This window comes from Amblyraja radiata, chromosome 21 (assembly GCF_010909765.2).
Source record: "Amblyraja radiata isolate CabotCenter1 chromosome 21, sAmbRad1.1.pri, whole genome shotgun sequence".
NCBI classification, from domain to species: Eukaryota; Metazoa; Chordata; class Chondrichthyes; order Rajiformes; family Rajidae; genus Amblyraja; species Amblyraja radiata.
In genome coordinates, this window is record NC_045976.1 from 41,157,323 (window position 1) to 41,175,923 (window position 18,601).

The following is an 18,601-nucleotide window of genomic DNA, read 5'->3' on the forward strand; positions in this document are numbered from 1 at the left end:
CCTCTCTCCCCCCCCCTCTCTCCCCCCCCTCTCTCCCCCCTCTCTCCCCCCCCCCTCTCTCCCCCCCCCCTCCTCTCTCCCCCCCCCCCCCCCTCTCTCCCCCCGCCCTCTCTCCCCCCCCGCTCTCTCCCCCCGCTCTCTCTCCCCCCCTCCTCCACCCTCCCCCCTCCTCTCCCCCCTCCTCTCTCCCCTCCTCTCTCCCTCCTCTCTCCCCTCCTCTCTCCTCCCCTCCTCTCTCCCCCCCTCCTCTCTCCCCCCCTCCTCCTCTCCTCTCCCTCCCCCTCCTCTCTCTCCCCCTCCCCTCCCCTCTCTCCCCCCTCCTCTCTCCCCCTCTCCCCTCCCTCCCCCTCCCCCCCTCCTCTCTCCCCCCCCCTCCTCTCTCCCCCCCCCTCCTCTTCTCCCCCCCCTCCTCTCCCCCCCCTCTCTCCCCCCCTCTCTTCCCCCCTCCTCTCTCGCCCCCTCCTCTCTCCCCCCTCCTCTCTCCCCCCTCCTCTCTCCCCCCTCTCTCCCCCCCCCTCCTCTCTCCCCCCCCTCCTCTCTCCCCCCCCTCCTCTCTCCCCCCCCCCCTCTCTCCCCCCCCCCTCTCTCCCCCCCCTCCTCTCGTCCCCCCCCCTCCCTCTCTCCCCCCCTCCTCTCTCCCCCCCCTCTCCTCTCGTCCCCCCCTCCTCTCTCCCCCCTCCTCTACTCTCCCCCCTCCTCGTCTCCCCCCCCCCCCTCCTCTCCTCCCCCCCCTCCTCTCTCCCCCCTCCCCCTCCTCTCTCCCCCCCTCCTCTCTCCCCTCTCCCCCGCCATTGCCATTCAATGTGATCATGGCTGATCATCCCCAATCCGTTCCTGCCTTCTCCCCATATCCCCTGACTCTGCTACCTTTAAAAACCTTATCTACTTCTCTCTTGAAAGCATCCAGAGAACCGACCTCCACCACCCTCTGAGTCAGAGAATTCCACAGACTCACCAGTTACTCCAGCATTTTGTGTCTACCATGTTTCTAGGTTGATTGTCTTCTGTAAATTTTCCCGAGTGTGTAAGAATAAACTAGTGTACATGGTGATCACTAGTTGGCGTGGAGACGGTGGGCCGACGGGCCTGCTTCCAAGTTGTATCTAAACTAGATTAGGAAACATCTAATGAAAGAGGGCTGGATGGCAAGTGATATTTTTTGAAATGTGTTGTGTACATTTCAAGTCGGGTCCTCCTCACCACGGGTACCGTGTAATCCCGTGCTACCTGCTCCATGGTCGGATAGCCGGCGACTAAACCTGGTTTGCCAGGTGAGGAGGGGGCTGTGGACCCCCAGCAGGACCAAAAACAAGACCTGTCAAAGGGCGGATGAGCTCCTAGCGAGCCAACGGCCATCCACACTTCAGTAGAAGTTGCGATCACTGCCGTACGTAGCATTGTAAGGAACGATGATAAAGCACACACACACACACACCAAAATCCTAGACTTCCAGTGGCGGAAGTCCGCATGAACTGGAGGACGGAGATGTGTGGTGCGCCTGTCACCGTTCCCGTCGGAAACCAGCACCACTGCTAATGTTTTCAACGATGATGATTGAATGAATGATTGAAGTTGTGTACATTGATATAATTTGTTGTATTTCAGAATGGCTTCAAATGTCACTGCATGTCGGAATCCCACCAGCGACAGCTTCTTCTGGCTTCCGAGAACCCACAGCAATTTATGGATTATTTTTCAGAGTACGTACACACTGTGACAAATCACATGCAAGCTTTGCTGAGAATGATATTTAAAAACTTCTGCTGAGTGTTTTTGGTTTGAGTTCAGTTTATAGTCACGTGTACCGAGGTACAGTGAAAAGCTTTTGTTGCGTGCTAACCAGTCAGCGGAAAGACAATACGTGATTATAATCGAGCCGTCCACAGTGTACAGATACATGATAAAGGGAATAATGTGAATGACGTTTAGTGCAATATAAAGTCCAATTAAAAATAGACTGAGAGTCTCCGACTATCTGTTTAACGAACCATTTGTAAGTTTTAAGCATTTTAATTTTAACCAATCACAAAATTTTCTAACATAACTTCACACCCACTTCATTCAAAATTCAGTATCTCGCCAATTCTTTACAAGTGGCAGAGCAGGTAGAGCTGCTGCCTCACAGCACTGGAGATGCGGGTTCGCTCCTGAACTCAGGCGCTGTCTGTGTGGAGTTTGCACGTTCTCTCTGTGACCACGTGGGTTTCCACCGGGTGCTCCGGCTTCCTCCCATATCCCAAATATGTGCGGGTTTGTAGGTTACTTGGGTTTTTTTGCAAATTGTCCCTGGTGTGTTGGGAGTGGATTTGAAAGCGGGATAACATAGAACTAGTGTGAACATGTGATAGCTGGTTGGCCTAGAAAGAGGGTTGAAAGGCCCATGACTAGAGTACACAAAGGCCAGAGTAATCCAGTGTATCAAACTACCTTATCACTTATTGTCTACTCCATAAATAGCAATTGTTTTGCTCTTTTCACTTCCCTTTAAATAAATAGTATCTCATAATGTGGAATTTTGTAAGCATCCATCTTTATCTTGTTTATCCCAGTTCTGCATTAACATGAGTATCTAATTTCTGTGTTTTGGTGAAGTAAACAATCTTCTGTTAATTTTAATGTTCTAAAAATAGATCTCGCAAATTACTCTTCTATATCGGAGTAGACGACCAATCTGAAGACGGGTCTCGACCTGAAACGTCACCTATTCCTTTGTTCCATAGATGCTGCCTCACCCGCTGAGTTTCTCCAGCATTTTTGTCTACCTTCTATATTGGAGTAAACTTTTATCATAACAGCTAATGTTGCTGTATTTAATATAAGCTCATTAACAACTTGATGAAGCTACCAATAGAATCCAACTGTGTTCAATTATCACTGTGTACCAATAAACAGGACAATAAAATTCTTATTTGTTCGGCTTGACGTGCCCATTAACACACACACACACATATGCAATAATCAATAGCATAATTCAGCTGGCCATGAAGGCCCATTGCGGCCGCCACCTCCATTCCGGTCACCCTGCAAACCGTCGTCCCTCTCCTCTCCTCGTCCGGCCGGCTTCAGCCCTTTTAAATGGGAACTCCTCGGTAGATGAGTAGCGTGGTGGCAAAAGTTTTTCACTGTACCTCGGTGCACTTGACAATAAAGGGCCTAAGTCTAGCTTAAGCCTAAGTCAAATCGGGTCTGTTGACAAAGAGGGACCTGGCATGGGAGGCCCACTGATAACAAAGGAGGACCCGAGGTGGGAGCCACTGAGAAGGAAGGGGGACCCTAATGTTCGGGGAGGGGAGGGGGGGGAGAACAATGAGGGACATTTGAGCGCTGGAATGAACACTTTAACTTTGTGGACGCCCTATACGTGGCGACACTTTGCGTACCTCATGTATAGTACGCAAAACAAAGAAAGTCACTGACATGTCACGTGATAATAAAGTCTCAATGGTTCGATCCTGTCTACGGGTGCTGTCTGTACGGAGTTTGTTCGTTCTCCTCGTGAGTTTTCTCTGAGATCTTCGGTTTCCTCCCATATTCCAAAGACATACAGGTTTGTAGGTTAATTTGCTTGGTAAAATTGTAAAAAAAGTTGTTCCGAGTGTGTGTAGGACAGTATTAGGGTGCGGGGATCGCTGGACAGAGTGGACTCGGTGGGCCGAAGGGCCAGTTTCCACGCTGTATTTCTAAACTAAACAAAACTACTTTGGAATAGTGCATATCGTATGCTGTGGTAAATTGTAATTTGTAAAATGAGGAAGTGAACAGAATATAATTGGAGATAAAGCACAGAGATGAGGTTTATATATAATAATTTTTACAAGTTGGTACAATATACACCTAACAGCTTTCATGTGGAATGACTATATTTTATCATTGTGAGACGGTGACATTGTGAATTGGTCAAAGCTTTCTAGTGAGCTGCGAAAAGCCAATTTTAAAAAAAAAAAAATGAATTAAAAAAATATATATATCTTCCCACTTCAGGGAGTTCCGCAATGAATTTCTGGAGTTGCTTAGAAGACGGTTTGGTGAGTTTTTATGTCCTGTTATTGGAATGTACAACGTGTACAAATCAACCCGCAGACAATGCAGCTCCAATTTAAAGTAGTTCGCTACTGATATATAACACTATTTGCTGCTGTTTAGTGTCCATTGAAATATTCTAATGTTACTTGCATTGCTCTCCAAAGTATTTTGCTTCAAAGAGTGTAGCATACAAACGGATGCGATTACAACCCATTTGTATTTTACTTGTTATGCATGATGTGACACTATATGTTCCCATTGAACAATGACAGCAGATTCCCCCCCCCCCCCCCCCCCCCCCCCCCCCTTATATCCCTCTCGGCTTGTTACTGAGAAAGATGACTATCAGAAATGCAAAGTGAATGCTGTACTGTATCAATAGAATGTTCCTGTGACTTAATTTTTTTTCTCTGATGCCTGAAGTGTTCCTAGGGTGCATGTCATTAATTCGGTTCTACAAAACTGTCACTGTTGTTGTTGGGTTGAAGACAAAGGTCAACAATTATCTGGAGTGGTTTCCTTGTTGTATAAATTGCCCCTTCCCTTTGGCGAAGGCTGGTGCATTTAACGCCCCCTTCTGGCGTCCCAGTGCTTGGCTCCTTTCCGTTTAATGCTTCACAGGGAAAGGCAGATATTCCGATACCCAAAGCCATCATGGGATGACCACATGTAAAAGTGCTTGGGGTGGAATGTGGCTGAACTGGTGGAGCTGCTGCCTCACAGCGCCAGAGTCCCAGGTTCGATCCTGCCCTCAGATGCTGTCTCTGTGTAGCGTTTGCACTTTCTCCTCGTGACCGCGCGTCTTTCCTCTGGGAACTCCAGTTTCCTCCCACATTGCAAAGACCTGTGGGTTTGAGGGTTAATTGGCCTCCGTAAATTGCCCTTAGTGTATAGGGAGTCGCTTCGATAGCGGGATAGCATAAAATTAATGTGAATGGGTGATCGAATGTGGGTATGAATTCAGTGGGCCGAAGGGCCTTGTTTTCAAGCAGTATCTGTAAACTAGCTGAACTAAATCCTTATTAGAAATGTCAGAAGGATTAAAATACTGCAGTATGCCATCTTGTTGAACAATAAATATCCATTGTGTTCAGGAACTAAACGTGTTCACAACAACGTTATCTACAATGAGTACATCAGCCACCGAGAACATATTCACATGAATGCAACAATGTGGGAAACGCTGACTGACTTCACTAAATGGCTGGGCCGAGAAGGTGAGTAACATTTCCAGAATTGCTCGTTAGTTTTACCTCCCATTAAAAACTAATTTCACTATTAGTAAGTTAGTGAACCTACCTGATCTCCCGGTTGCCCAGCACTTTAACTCCCACTCCCATTCCCAATCTGACCTCCTCCATTGTCAGAGTGAGGGAAATTGGAGGGACAGCACCTACCTCATATTTCGCTTGGGTAGCTTACACCCCAGCGCTATGAACATTGACTTCTCTAAGTTAACTTGCGTTTTTGCAGAATTGTTAATATCACATTTTCCTATAAGATCAGAGGGGCAGTTTGAAATTCTAACGCTTGAGTGTGTTAGCTTAGATTGGAGATTTTTTTAGTACCTAAAAGAAAGAGTCACAATCAGAATAAATGTGCATATATTGGGCTGAAAATGTGTAACTAGCTGAGTGCATGAAGGATCAGTTCTTGCCTCTCCCCTTTATTTACAGTCTATATCAATAACCTGTAGGTGGGGGCAGAGTCCAAGGTATCCAAGTTTGCCGATAACAAAAACTACATGTAATCAAACCAGAAGGCACGTTGCAGGCTCTGCAACTGGACATAGTGGGCAGGTTGACAAAGTGAGTGAAACGTTTGCAACTGTGAGGTCACACAGTTCAGTAGGAGGACCAAAAACGGTAAAGTTGCGATCTTACAGCGCCAGAGACCCGGGTTCGAACCTGACCACGGGTGCTGTCCACGGGTATGGAGTTTGTACGTTCTCCCCTTGACTTGCGTGGGTTTTTACCGGGTGCTCCGGTTTCCTCCCACACTCCAAAGACGTGCAGGTTTGTTTGTAGGTTAATTGGCTTGGTCAAATTGTGAATTGCCCCTAGTGTGTGTAGGATAGTGCCAGTGTGCGGGGATCGCTGGTCGGCGCGGACCTGGTGGGCCGAAGGGCCAGTTTCTGCCCTAAACTAAACTTTAAAATAAAAAGCTGGCTGTTGTCTAAATAGGGCAACACAGGAGACGAACAAGGTGCAGAGGAATGGACAAGCTAGATGCAGGAAAAATGTCCCCAATGTTGGGCGAGTCTAGAACCAGGGGCCACAGTCTTAGAATAAAGGGAGGTCATTTAAGACTGAGGTGAGAAAAAACCTTTTCACCTAGAGAGTTGCAAATTTATGGAATTCCCTGCCACAGAGGGCAGTGGAGGCCAAGTCACTGGATGGATTTAAGAGAGAGTTAGATAGAGCTCTAGGGGCTAGTGGAGTCAAGAGATATGGGGAGAAGGCAGGCACGGGTTATTGATGGGGGACGATCAGCCATGATCACAATGAATGGCGGTGCTGGCTGGAAGGGCCGAATGGCCTCCTCCTGCACCTATTTTCTATGTTTCTATGAATCTAGTCGTTCTTGGGCAAATAGAACAAGTAATGAGAATGGCAAATGGCACATTGACCTTTATTGCAAGAGGAATGGAGTTTAAACATCAAAGTTTTATTTATACAGAGTACCATTGAGACACCTGGAGAGCTGTGCACAGTTTTTTGGTCTCTTTATTTAAGAAAGGATATACCAGCATTAGAGGCAGTCTGATAGAGATTCACCAGGCTAATTGATAGGATGAAAGAATTGCCCACTCGTGTGTGGGCAAATAAATTAAAATGACATCTTTGTGTATAGAAGAATGAGGAATGATCTTATTGAAGCATATAAGATTCATATGGGGCTTTTCACAAGTGAGAATAAAGGGACATTTAGAACGGAGATGAGGAAACACTTTTTCTCACAGAAAGTGGCGAGTCTGTGGAATTCTCTACCTCAGAGGGTGGTGGAGGCAGGTTCTCTGGATACTTTCAAGAGAGAGTTAGATAGGGCTCTTAAAATTAGCGGAGTCAGGGGATATGGGGAGAAGGCAGGAACGGCGTACTGATTGGGGATGATCAGCCATGATCACATTGAATGGCGGTGCTGGCTCGAAGGGCCGAATGGCCTACTCCTGCGTCTATTGTCTATTCATCTATTGACATAGTTTAATGATTAGTATATTATTGTCACGTGTACCGAGGTATGGTGGAGAACATTTGTTTGCATGCTATCCAGTCAAAGAGGAGACTATACACGAATAGAATCAAGCCGTCCATAGTACACAGAAGGGTGGGGCAGTGGTAGAGCTGCTGCCTCAGTGCCAGAGACCCAGCTTCAATCCTGACTATGTACGTTTCCCCCGTGACCGCGTGGGTTTGCTCCGGGTGCTCTGGTTTTCTCCCACACTCTAAAGACGTACAGGTTTGTAGGTCAGTTGGCTTCGGTAAAATTGAAAGTTGTCCCTGGTGTGTCGGACAGGCAATAGACAATTGGTGCGATGGTAGGCCATTCGGCCCCTCGAGCCAGTGATAGTGTTAGTGTACGGTGTGATCGCTGATCAGCAGGGACTCCGTGGGCCGAATGGCCTGTTTCCGCATTATATCTCTAAAGTGAAAAGATAAAGGTTAAAGAGTACAACATTTAGTGCAAGATATAAGATTGAAGTCAGATTAAAGGTAGTTTAAAGGTCTCCAATGAGGTAGATGAGAGGTTTGGATCTAATAAGCAGAGCAAAGGGGAAGATACAGAGTGCAGAATGTAGTTCTCAGCATTGTAGTGCATCGGTTCCAGAGCCAATGTCCAACGTCCACAATGGGGAGGAGGTGAATCGGTCATTACCCCAGCGGATCCATTTTTGAAAGGTCACGGTATCAGGGTTATGGAGAACTGGTACAGAAGAGGAAATGAGGCCCAGGGTAGATCAGCCATGATCCTAGTGAGTGGCTGGGTAGTCTTGAGGGGCTGAGTGAGCTACACATGCTCCTATGGGTACAGGAGCCTGAAGACTGCAACAACCAGGTTCAGGAATAGCTACTTCCCCTCAGCCATCAGGCTATTAAACCTGGCTCGGACAAAACTCTGATTATTAACAACCACTTTCTGTTATTTGCACTTTACCAGTTTATTTATTCATGTGTGTATATATTTATATCATGGTATATGGACACATTTATCTGTTTTGTAGTAAATGCCTACTATTTTCTGTGTGCTTAAACAAAGCAAGAATTTCATTGTCCTATACAGGGACACATGACAATAAACTCACTTGAACTTGAACTTGATTTCACAAGTTATAGGAGTTGAAATACGCCGTTTGGCCCATCATACCTGTCAATCAATCATGGCTGATTTCTGCCTCCTAATCCCATTTTCCCAGCCATCTCCCCATAACCCTTGACACCCGTTCTAATCAAGAATCTGTCTATCTCTGCCTCAAAAATATCGACTGACTTGGCCTCCACAGCCCTCTGTGGCAAAGAGTTCCACAGATTAACTACCCTTTGACTAAAGAAGTTCCTACTCACCTCCTTTCTAAAAGAGCGCCCTTTAATTCTGAGGCTGTGACCTCTGGTCCTAGACTCTCCCACTAGTGGAAACATCCTCTCCACATCCACTCTATCCAGGCCTTTCACTATTCTGTAAGTTTCAATGAGCCCCCCCCTCGACCTTCTAAACTCCAGCGAGTGCAGGCCCAGTGCCGTCAAACGCTCATCATAAGTCAAGTCAAGTTTATTTGTCATATACACATACAAGATGTACAGTGAAATGAAAGTGGCAATGCCTGCGGATTGTGCAAAACAACTACAGAACAGAATAGAACAGAATCAGTATTTACATTTTAGAATTAAAAAAAAAAAAAAAAATACACAACACAACACAACAGTCCCTGGTGAGATCAGAGTTTACAGTCCTGACGGCCTGTGGGAAGAAACTCCGTCTCATCCCCTCTGTTTTTGCAGCGTGACAGCGGAGGCGTTTGCCTGACCGTAGCAGCTGGAACAGTCCGTTGCTGGGGGGGTAGGGGTCCCCCATTATGTTGCTGGCTCTGGATCTGTACCTCCTGGTGTATAGGTCCTGCAGGGGGGTGAGTGTAGTTCCCATAGTGCGTTCGGCCACCTCATGCTAACCCACTCATTCCTGGGATCATTCTCGCAAACCTCCTCTGGACCCTCTCCAGAGCCAGCACGTCCTTTCCTCAGGTATGGGCCACAAATGTTTGCTTGTGTTCTTATTGAGTTTGTGCAGATGGTTGAACAGATTTGAAGTTCTCTGCATTCTCTGTTGTCCAGGATTCTGCAAAGTGGATGAAACGCCAAAGGGCTGGTACATTCAGTACATCGACCGTGATCCAGAAACCATCTGCAGGCAACAGGAACTGGAGAAAAAGAAGAAACAGGAGCTGGACGACGAGGAAAGAAACGCCAAGTTTATTGAAGAACTCGTCAGAAGAGGAAAGGAAGGGAAAGAGGAGGTAAAATGCTCCATAACTCGCAGAGAGAAATCTTTTTGTTACTGTATGTCTCCTGTAATTATATTACCGATGTTCAAGTTCAAAGTTATTTGTCACTTGCACCATGAGGTGCAGTGAAACGTAATTTACCATGCAGCGTTAAAATTGGAAAAGGACACAATACACAACATAATTCAACACAGACATCACTACAGCATTCTTCACTGTGGTGGAAAGCAATACAGTTCAGACAGTCAATAGACAATAGACAATAGGTGCAGGAGTAGGCCATTCGGCCCTTTGAGCCAGCACCGCCATTCAATATGATCATGGCTGATCATCCCCAATCAGTACCCCGTTCCTGCCTTCTCCCCATATCCCCTGACTCCGCTATCTTTAAGAGCCTGATCTAGCTCTCTCTTGAAAGCATCCAGAGAACCTGCGTCCACCGCCCTCAGACGCAGAGAATTCCACACACTCACAACTCTCTGTGAGAAAAAGTGTTTCCTCGTCTCCGTTTTAAATGGCTTACCCTTTATACTTAAACTGTGGCCCCTGGTTCGGTACTCCCCCAACATCGGGAACATGTTTCCTGCCTCTAGTGTGTCCAAACCCTTAACAATCTTATATGTTTCAATAAGATACCCTCTCATCATTCTAAAAAAGGGAGTCCTCCTCCCTTGTTAACCCGCGGTCGGGGTCCTGACCCTCCGTTGTCGCCGCTACAGACGGCTGGATGTACAGGCCCTCTGGTCGGGATGGTCGCAACGCCGATGTGGGGACAGGTCGAGCACACCCCGCGGCCCGGAGCTCCCAAATCGGCCACCTCCTTACCGGTGCCCGCGGCTTCCAGATGTTGCAGGCCGGCAGTCGGAGCTCTTCTCCGGCGACCCCCGGCGAAGGATCGCCCGCTCCACGATGGAAGGTCCGCTCCACACCTGCCGCCAGAAGCTCCACAGACCGAGGCTCCAAGATGTTGTTGGCCGCAGGCCAGTGGTCGGAGCGCTTCTGTATTAGTATATCAGTATTAAATTCTGTTTGGTAAACACTGCTGTGAAGAACTTTGATCGTTTTACAGTCTCCATTGCACTTTAATTGCATGCTATTGTTAAATGGATTTTTTTTAAACCTTTAGGAAGCTCCAGTTTTTACGGAACTGAAAAGAGAAAACGAGGAAGAGAAAGGTATGGTTTGTGGGAAGTGTGGCGATACCGGTTATTTCCATAACTTCACCAAGATGTCACCGATCAGTCTGATCCTGAATTTTAATCTTTTGCCATGAAAGAATCCTGCTTTTGCTGAGAGTGAAAAGAAAGAGTTGTGACATTTTTGCTTTAGTTCATTCGTGATAGGAGCAGAATTAGGCCATTCGGCCCATCGAGTCCACTCCATTCAAACATGGCTGATCTATCTTATAGAATCATAGAATCATAGAAAGTAGGTGCGAGAGTAGACCACCAGGTCCGTCGAGCCCGCACCGCCATTCACTCATGGCTGAACACCAAACAGACACACTTACCCACAAACAGTAGACACAAGACACAGAACACAAGACTTAATCCCATTCTCCTGCCTTCTCCCCATAATCCTTGGCACCCTTACTAGTCAAGAATCTATCTCTCTTTAAAAATATTTATTGATGGCCTCCACAGCCTTCTGTAGCAATGAATTCCACAGATTCACCACTCTCTGACTAAGGTGATTCCTCCTCATCTCCTTCCTAAAGGAACGACATTTTGTTCTGAGGTTATGTCCTCTGCCTATGTTCAGCCATGCTGCTTGTTTCAAATGCTGATGAGAGTAAGAACCTGGTCCAATTTAGAACTGTTATTACGCAAATAGACACAAAAAGCTGGAGTTACTCAACGGGTCAGGCAGCGTGTGCGTGTGTGTGTGCGGTCTTTCCCTTCTCAGATGCTTTAGTGATTTGATGTATGGGATTTATATCGGACGCAGCGGTTAAGTTGCTGCGGGTTTTCTCCGGGTGCTCTGGTTTCCCCCCCACACTCCAAAGACGTACAGGTTAATTGGCTTTGTTAACACATTGTCAATTGTCCCTTGTGTGTGATAGTGCTAGTGAACGGGGTGATCGCTGGTCGGCGCGGACTCGGTGGGTCGAAGGGCCTGTTTCTCAGCTGTCTAAAGTTACCCATTTTCGTTACAATGGATCTGCCACGGGAACATTGAAATAAATTAATGAATTTGTACCATTTTAAAGGTGAGAACCTTAATGCAAATTCTTTTTTGATTAGTTGCCTTCAATTTAAACAAAGGACAATGTGCTTCGACACCGGCTCCTAAATCGAGGTAAGGACCTGTTTCATTAATTATTAAACCTTTAAGTAGTGAATTTTCGAAACTGGTAGGAGCAGGCAGCGGAAACTAAGCAGCATTTCTGACTCTATGCTGTTTGTGAAGTTCCTTTGAGTATGAGGTGGCGGCATGACTGTTCAATGTCACTGAAAAAGGAAACCATTTGCAGAGGGAATGGTGACTTTCCAAGCTTGTGTATGTAGGGTTACTTCTTTTAAATTCACCTTATTTAATCATGTCAGTAGTTGAGTTGAGGTTAGTTTATTGTCACGTGTACCGAGGTGCAGTGAAAAGCTGTTGAGTGCTAACCAGTCAGCGGAAAGACTGTACATGACTAGACCAAGTGCAGACCTGTTGGGTCTGGTCCCCGAACGTGCTTCAGACCCCGAGTATGGGGGGGGGGGGGGGGGGGGCGTGATGCCATGTGAGCCTGCGGGCCAGGCGTACGCCGTCAAGACGCTGCGTACGCCCGTCGAGATGACCTGCTGTCTGCTCCAATTTCATGTGTTCTTAGGTGGCTGAATAGGCCTTTATAGGGACCTGTAGATTCTCCCGACGCCTCCTCTACATCAGCCCATGAACCACCGACCCTCCCTCCGGAGGGCCATCGCTCGGCCTCCCTGCCGCTGTGGTGCCTCCCGCAGCCCACCCAGACCACCACTGAGAGCGAGGGGAGCTAACGGGAATAGGGAGCAAAGAATAATCAAGCCACGCGTTGCATGTTTTTCAGTAGCCTGGGACCAAATCCGTTGCAAGCAATACCTTCAGTGAAACGCAAGGAATCGGGCCCTGCTTCTTCATCAGAGACTAAAGACAAGAAGAAAAATCTGCATTGGATGAAATAATGGAGGTAGAGTGTTGCAGTCTGCGCATTTCTATACTGCTCCTGTTTTGTTTTTGCTGTCATTAGACTTTAGAGATACAGCGTTGACTCAGCCCACTGAGTCATGATTACCTGTACACTAGTTCTATCCTACACACGAGGGACAGTTTGCAGAAGGCAATTAATCTACAAACCCATTTGGAGGAAACCCATACGGTCACAAGGAGAACGTACAAACTCCGTACAGACAGCACCCGCAGTCAGGATCGAACCCGGGTCTCTGCCGCTGGAAGGCAGCGACTCTCCCGTTGCGCCACCGTGCCGCCACTCGTGAGGGGTAAATTTCTGGCTTTATTGCAGACACAAGAGTGCCACAAATTGGGGTTTGGAGGGAGAGATAGATCAGCCACGATTGAATGGCGGAGTAGACTTGATGGGCCGAATGGCCCAATTTGCTCCTATCACTTATGACCTTTGGACAAATGTAAGCCATTGCGAATGCAGAGACTGGCTATTTTGAATGCAGCTGGGAATTATGGGGCAGGAAGGAGTTGGTAAGTTCAGATGGACGGGTGGATTCCGTGGGCCAAGCACCAGGACCACGTCTTCATTTTATTTATTAACTTTTAGCAATGTGTGTTCAGGGAGACATGCCTTGGATCATTCTGGCAGGTAAGTTGATGAATGTGTGGGGATAATAAAGATGTCTGTAAATGATGGTAGAGTTACTGCCTCACATTGCCAGAGACCCGAGTTCGATCCTGACTACGGGTGCTGTCTGTACGGAGTTTGTACCTTCTCTCCGTGACCTGCGAGGGTTTTTCACTGGGTGCTCCGTTTTCCTCCCACACTCCAAAGACGTACAGGCTTGTAGGTTAATTCGCTACGGTAAACAGGATCGTGCCGGTGTACAGGGTGACCACTGGTCAGCACGGACTCGGTGGGCTGAAGGGCCTGTTTCCATGCTGTATCTGTAAAAGTAAAGGTGGTAGGATTAATTTACCACTAGAATGCTTCTGGTGTGTAGGTGAGTGGCAGGGAAGTTGATGAGTTTGTCGGGATAATAAAGATGAATGTAATAGGTGGTTGAAGGTCCGTGTGGTTGCGTGTCGGAGTTTAGTTTATTGTCACGTGTGTCGAGGTTCAGTGAAAAGCTTTTGTTGCGTGCTAACCAGTCAGTGGAAAGTCAATACATGATTACAATTGAGTCTTCCGCAGTGTGTAGATATGATGTAGGCAATAATAACTTTCTAGGATTTAACTGAAAAGAAGACAGAGGTGATTTTATTTGATCCCAATGGCTGCCGTGAACCTCCATTTGTTGATTTAGGTCCATTGTCACGGTACGTGAAGCCAACGGTTTTGAACCTGGGTTTTAAGATGGACAGTGATTTTAAATTAGATCATCAAATAGGCGCGGTGGTTAAGTCCAGCTTCTTTCACCTAAGGAAGCTGGCAAAGGTGAAGCCCATTCTTGTGCGGCAGCATTTTTAAACAGTAATCCATGCCTTTATCACTGGATTACTGTAACGCACTCTATTCTGGAGTTGCTCGATCTTCCCTGGCTTGTCTCCAGTTGGTTCAGAATGCTGCCGCTCGCCGTTTAACTGGAACTGGAAAGAGGGAGCACACAACACCAATTCTGGCCTCCCTCCCTCCACTGGCTCCCGGTGAACTTTCCAGTTCAGTTTAAAATTCTGTTATTTGTTTTTAAATCTCTGAATGGGCTCGCCCCGCCTTACCTCTCTGAGCTGCTTCACCCATACACTCCTGCCCGGTGCCTCAGGTCAGCTGATCAGCTGCTCCTGGAGGTACCGAGGTCTAAGCGGAAGCTCAGAGGGGATAGAGCCTTCTCTGTTGCTGCTCCGGCACTCTGGAACACTCTGCCGTTGCACATCAGACAGGCCCCCTCACTGTCCATCTTCAAAACCAGTCTTAAAACACATTTATACTCCTTGGCTTTTGACCCTGCTTGAGACTTTGCTCCTGTTTTTAGTGTTTTTGATATTTCTTTATTTTGAATATCTTTACTTACTCCATCTTTTAATTGTTATTATTGGTGTGTATTAACTTTTTTGTCAATGATTAGTGATGTACAGCACTTTGTTGCAACTATGATTGTTTTTAAAGTGCTCTATAAATAAAATTATTATTATATTAATAATGTTTAGAAACATAGAAAATAGGTGCAGGAGTAGGCCATTCGGCCCTTCGATATGATCACAGCTGATCATCCAACTCAGTATCCTGTACCTGCCTTCTCACCATACCCCCTGATCCCTTTAGCCACAAGGGCCACATCTAACTCCCTCTTAAATATAGCCAATGGCCTCGACTACCTTCTGTGGCAGAGAATTCCAGAGATTCACCACTCTCTGTGTGTAAAATGTTTTTCTCATCTCGGTCCTAAAAGACTTCCCCCTTATCCTTAAACTGTGACCCCTTGTTCTGGACCTGGTTCTGGTTTAGTGCAAGTCAAAACCAGTAAAGTCCATCAAAGATAGTCCATGGGTCTCCAATGAGGTAGATAGTAATTCAGGACTTGGTGTGCCAAGTTTCCTTGCTGTGTGTCTGATTCTACTAAAGGATTTTTAGAAAGTAGAGTTTCTTCTTAATTTACAGTACTAGTTATTGAATTGTGACATCTGTTTGGTGAAATCGCTTTGAGTTTGAAATCTTAATTTTGAATATCTATGTTTTAGTTTGAAGAGCAGAAAAAGAGAAGTCTTCGGAGAGACCACTGGCTTCACACCGTAAGTACAGAAATTTACTGCCGGGTTCATGTTGAACTGGTCAACTAATAGCAGAGAATTTGTCTTGCCGCGATTGTGTGCAACATTCTTCCTAAGTTCATAAGTTCCAGGAGCAGAATTAGGCCATTCAGCCCATCAAGTCTACTCTGCCATTCAATCATGGCTGATCTATCTTTCCCTCTCAACCCCATTCTCCTGCCTTCTCCCAATAACGCCCGACACCCCTACTAATCAAAAATTTGTCAATCCACACCTTAAAAATATCAATTGATTTGCCCTCCTGTGACAATGAATTGGCTGAGCAGTTGTCTATAAAAAAAGGTCGGCGGTCCTTTTTCACACAATTATTCCTGAGCCAAGTCCAGTGAATTTCATGGAGATAAAACAATCCTATGGAATTCCCAATGACTGAAAATCCAGCAATGGAATGTAAATGGCAATATTGGTAATGCTCAACGGGTCAGGCAGCATCTGTGGAGAGAGGGAGTTAACGTTAGGCATGGAGAACGAGGGGATGGGGTTGTAGTAAGCCATACATGTGGATCTGATGCTGGAGGACTGTGGAAGGTAGACAAAAATGCTGGAGAAACTAAGCGGGTGAGGCAGCATCTATGGAGCGAATGAATAGGTGACATCTATCCATGTTCTCCAGAGATGCTGCCTGACCCGCTGAGTTACTCCAGCACTCTGTGAAACGTCACCTATCCATGTTCTCCACAGATGCTGCCTGACCCGCTGAGTTACTCCAGCACTCTGTGAAATGTCACCTATCCATGTTCTCCACAGATGCTGCCTGACCCGCTGAGTTACTCCAGCACTCTGTGAAACGTCACCTATCCATGTTCTCCCAGAATGCTGCCTGACCCGCTGAGTTACTCCAGCACTCTGTGAAACGTCACCTATCCATGTTCTCCACGAGATGCTGCCTGACCCACTGAGTTACTCCAGCACTCTGTGAAACGTCACCTATCCATGTTCTCCACAGATGCTGCCTGACCCGCTGAGTTACTCCAGCACTCTGTGAAACGTCACCTATCCATGTTCTCCAGAAATGCTGCCTGACCCGCTGAGTTACTTCAGCATTTGTGTCTATCACCGATACCACCTCCGAAGTGTGTGAAGATTCAGCATGTGAGTTGGCTCAGGTGGTCGAGGCACTTGGCAATTATGGTTTCCTTTTCTGTTTAACTAGGGAATTGTTGTTAAATTAATAACCAAGAAACTTGGTGAAAAATATACAAGAAGAAAGCAGTGATAAAGGTAATGTTCTATTTTGTGTATTGAGTGAAATGATCGAGTTGTAAATAGCAAAGCTTGTATCTCAATTAAGTGATGTGATGTGAAGGCTTTGGAGAGGGTGCAGAACAGGTTGACCACAATGATGCCTGGATTAGAGGATGGGTTGATAAGGAAAGGTGGATTGTTTTCGCTGGAGCATCGGAGGCTGAGGGGAGACCTGAAAGAATAATCATAATCACACTTTATTAGCTAAGTATGTTTTGCAACATATGAGGAATTTGATTTGCCATACAGTCATACAGAAAGCAACAGAACACACAAAATACATTTAACATAAACATCCACCACAGTGACTCCTCCACATTCCTCACTGTGATCGAAGGCGAAAGAAAAAGTTCAATCGCTCCCTTCTTTGTCCTCCAGCGGTTGGGGGCCTCGAACCTTCCTTTGACGGATGATCTTACTCCCGTAGCCGGCGGCGGGCCTCCTTGTTGGGGGTGATCACACTCCTGCATCGGGTGGGGGGGGGGGGGGGTGGGGGGGGGGGAGAGAGAGAGAATCTCAGCTCTCCCGCGCTGGGCGCGGCTAGTTGAACGTTGTGCACTTCCCGACGTCGGTCTCTTGCCCGAGACTGCGAGCTCCTTGATGTTAAAGCCCGCAAGGCTGGAGCGGTTGGAGCGTTGATCCCTGGCAAGGATTTGGCTCCGATGGTAAGACAACGCCCCGCGGTGGGGCTCAAAGTCCCGGCTCCACGATGTTAGGCCGCAGAGCGACCGGAGATACGATCCGGAAAACAATCGCATCGAGATTGAAAAAAAAAATTCCCCCCAACCCCCCCGCATAAAACAAACCAGAGAACAATAACACAAACTTTTTAAACACACTAAAAATAACAACAACAAAAAAAAAGAAAGGACAGACAGACTGTCGGCGAGGCTGCCATTGAAGCGCCACCCGGTGGAAAGGATCCAAGGTTATCAGAGACAGAGGGTTGACAGACAGAACCTTTTCCCCAGGGTGGAAATGTCAAAGTCTAGAGGACAAATGTCTGAGGTGAGAGTGGCGAAGCTGACGTGCAGAGTAGTGGGTGTCTGGAACATACTGCCAGGGGTGGCTGGTGCAAGAGAGTTTTAGATCAGCATGAGGATACGGATCACATACTGGCAGAGGAGCATTGTTTGACATGGCATCATGCCAGCACGGACATTGTGTTCCAAAGGGCCTGTCCAAGTTCCATGTAAACCAGCTCCAACTGCGGTAACTGGGTAGAGACAGAGATTTAGATGGGAAATGGTGTCATGGTGACTACACTTCAACAGTACATGAAGCTGTCCGTAATGACATGACGATGTGATAGCCCCATGCAAACACAAGTTGGGAAACAAGCTAGGGTGGCGCAGTGGTAGAGTTGCTGCCTCACAGCGTCAGAGACCTGGGTTCAATCCTGACTACAGGGGAGCTGTCTGTACGGAGTTTGTACGTTCTCCCTGTGACCACGTGGGTTTTCTCCGGGTGCTCCGGCTTCCTCCCCACTCCAAGACGTACAGGTCGGGAGGTTGATTGGCTTCGGTAAAATTGTAGCTTGACCCAGTGTGTGGGGTACTGCAAGTGTACGGGGTGATCGCTGGTCGGAGCAGACTCGGTGGAGATACTATTCCTGTGCTGTATCTCTAAAGGCTAAGTAAAGAAATGAAGGGAGGAAATTTAAATGGGGGAAAAAAAAATTCTTAATGCTGTATGATTCACTTACACTGCAGGAAGTGCAAGAAAAGTATACGGCGATTATCAAAATGATCGATTCCGGAGACAAGCTGAAAGTTGACCAGACGCATTTGGAGACGGTCATCCCAGCCCCTGGTAAACCCGACGTTCTGAGTTTAATTGTTATCTTGTTTCCATGGGATTGCCCGTTAATGTTGTTGGCTGAACCTGCGCCTTCTGATCCTATTCTAGGTAAGAAA

The 18,601-nt window shown here is 47.0% G+C and overlaps 1 protein-coding gene across 1 annotated transcript in view; it reads left to right on the forward strand.

The window, feature by feature from the left end:
* The window catches only part of kin (Kin17 DNA and RNA binding protein), a 31,433-nt gene that overhangs the window by 376 nt on the left and 12,456 nt on the right, over nt 1-18,601 (forward strand). The window contains exons 2-7 of the mRNA XM_033040152.1: nt 1,607-1,701; nt 3,983-4,026; nt 5,119-5,241; nt 9,352-9,533; nt 10,648-10,696; nt 11,765-11,819. Coding sequence (XP_032896043.1) covers nt 1,607-1,701; nt 3,983-4,026; nt 5,119-5,241; nt 9,352-9,533; nt 10,648-10,696; nt 11,765-11,819 — 548 coding nt within the window. The remainder of the gene's footprint in view (nt 1-1,606; nt 1,702-3,982; nt 4,027-5,118; nt 5,242-9,351; nt 9,534-10,647; nt 10,697-11,764; nt 11,820-18,601) is intronic.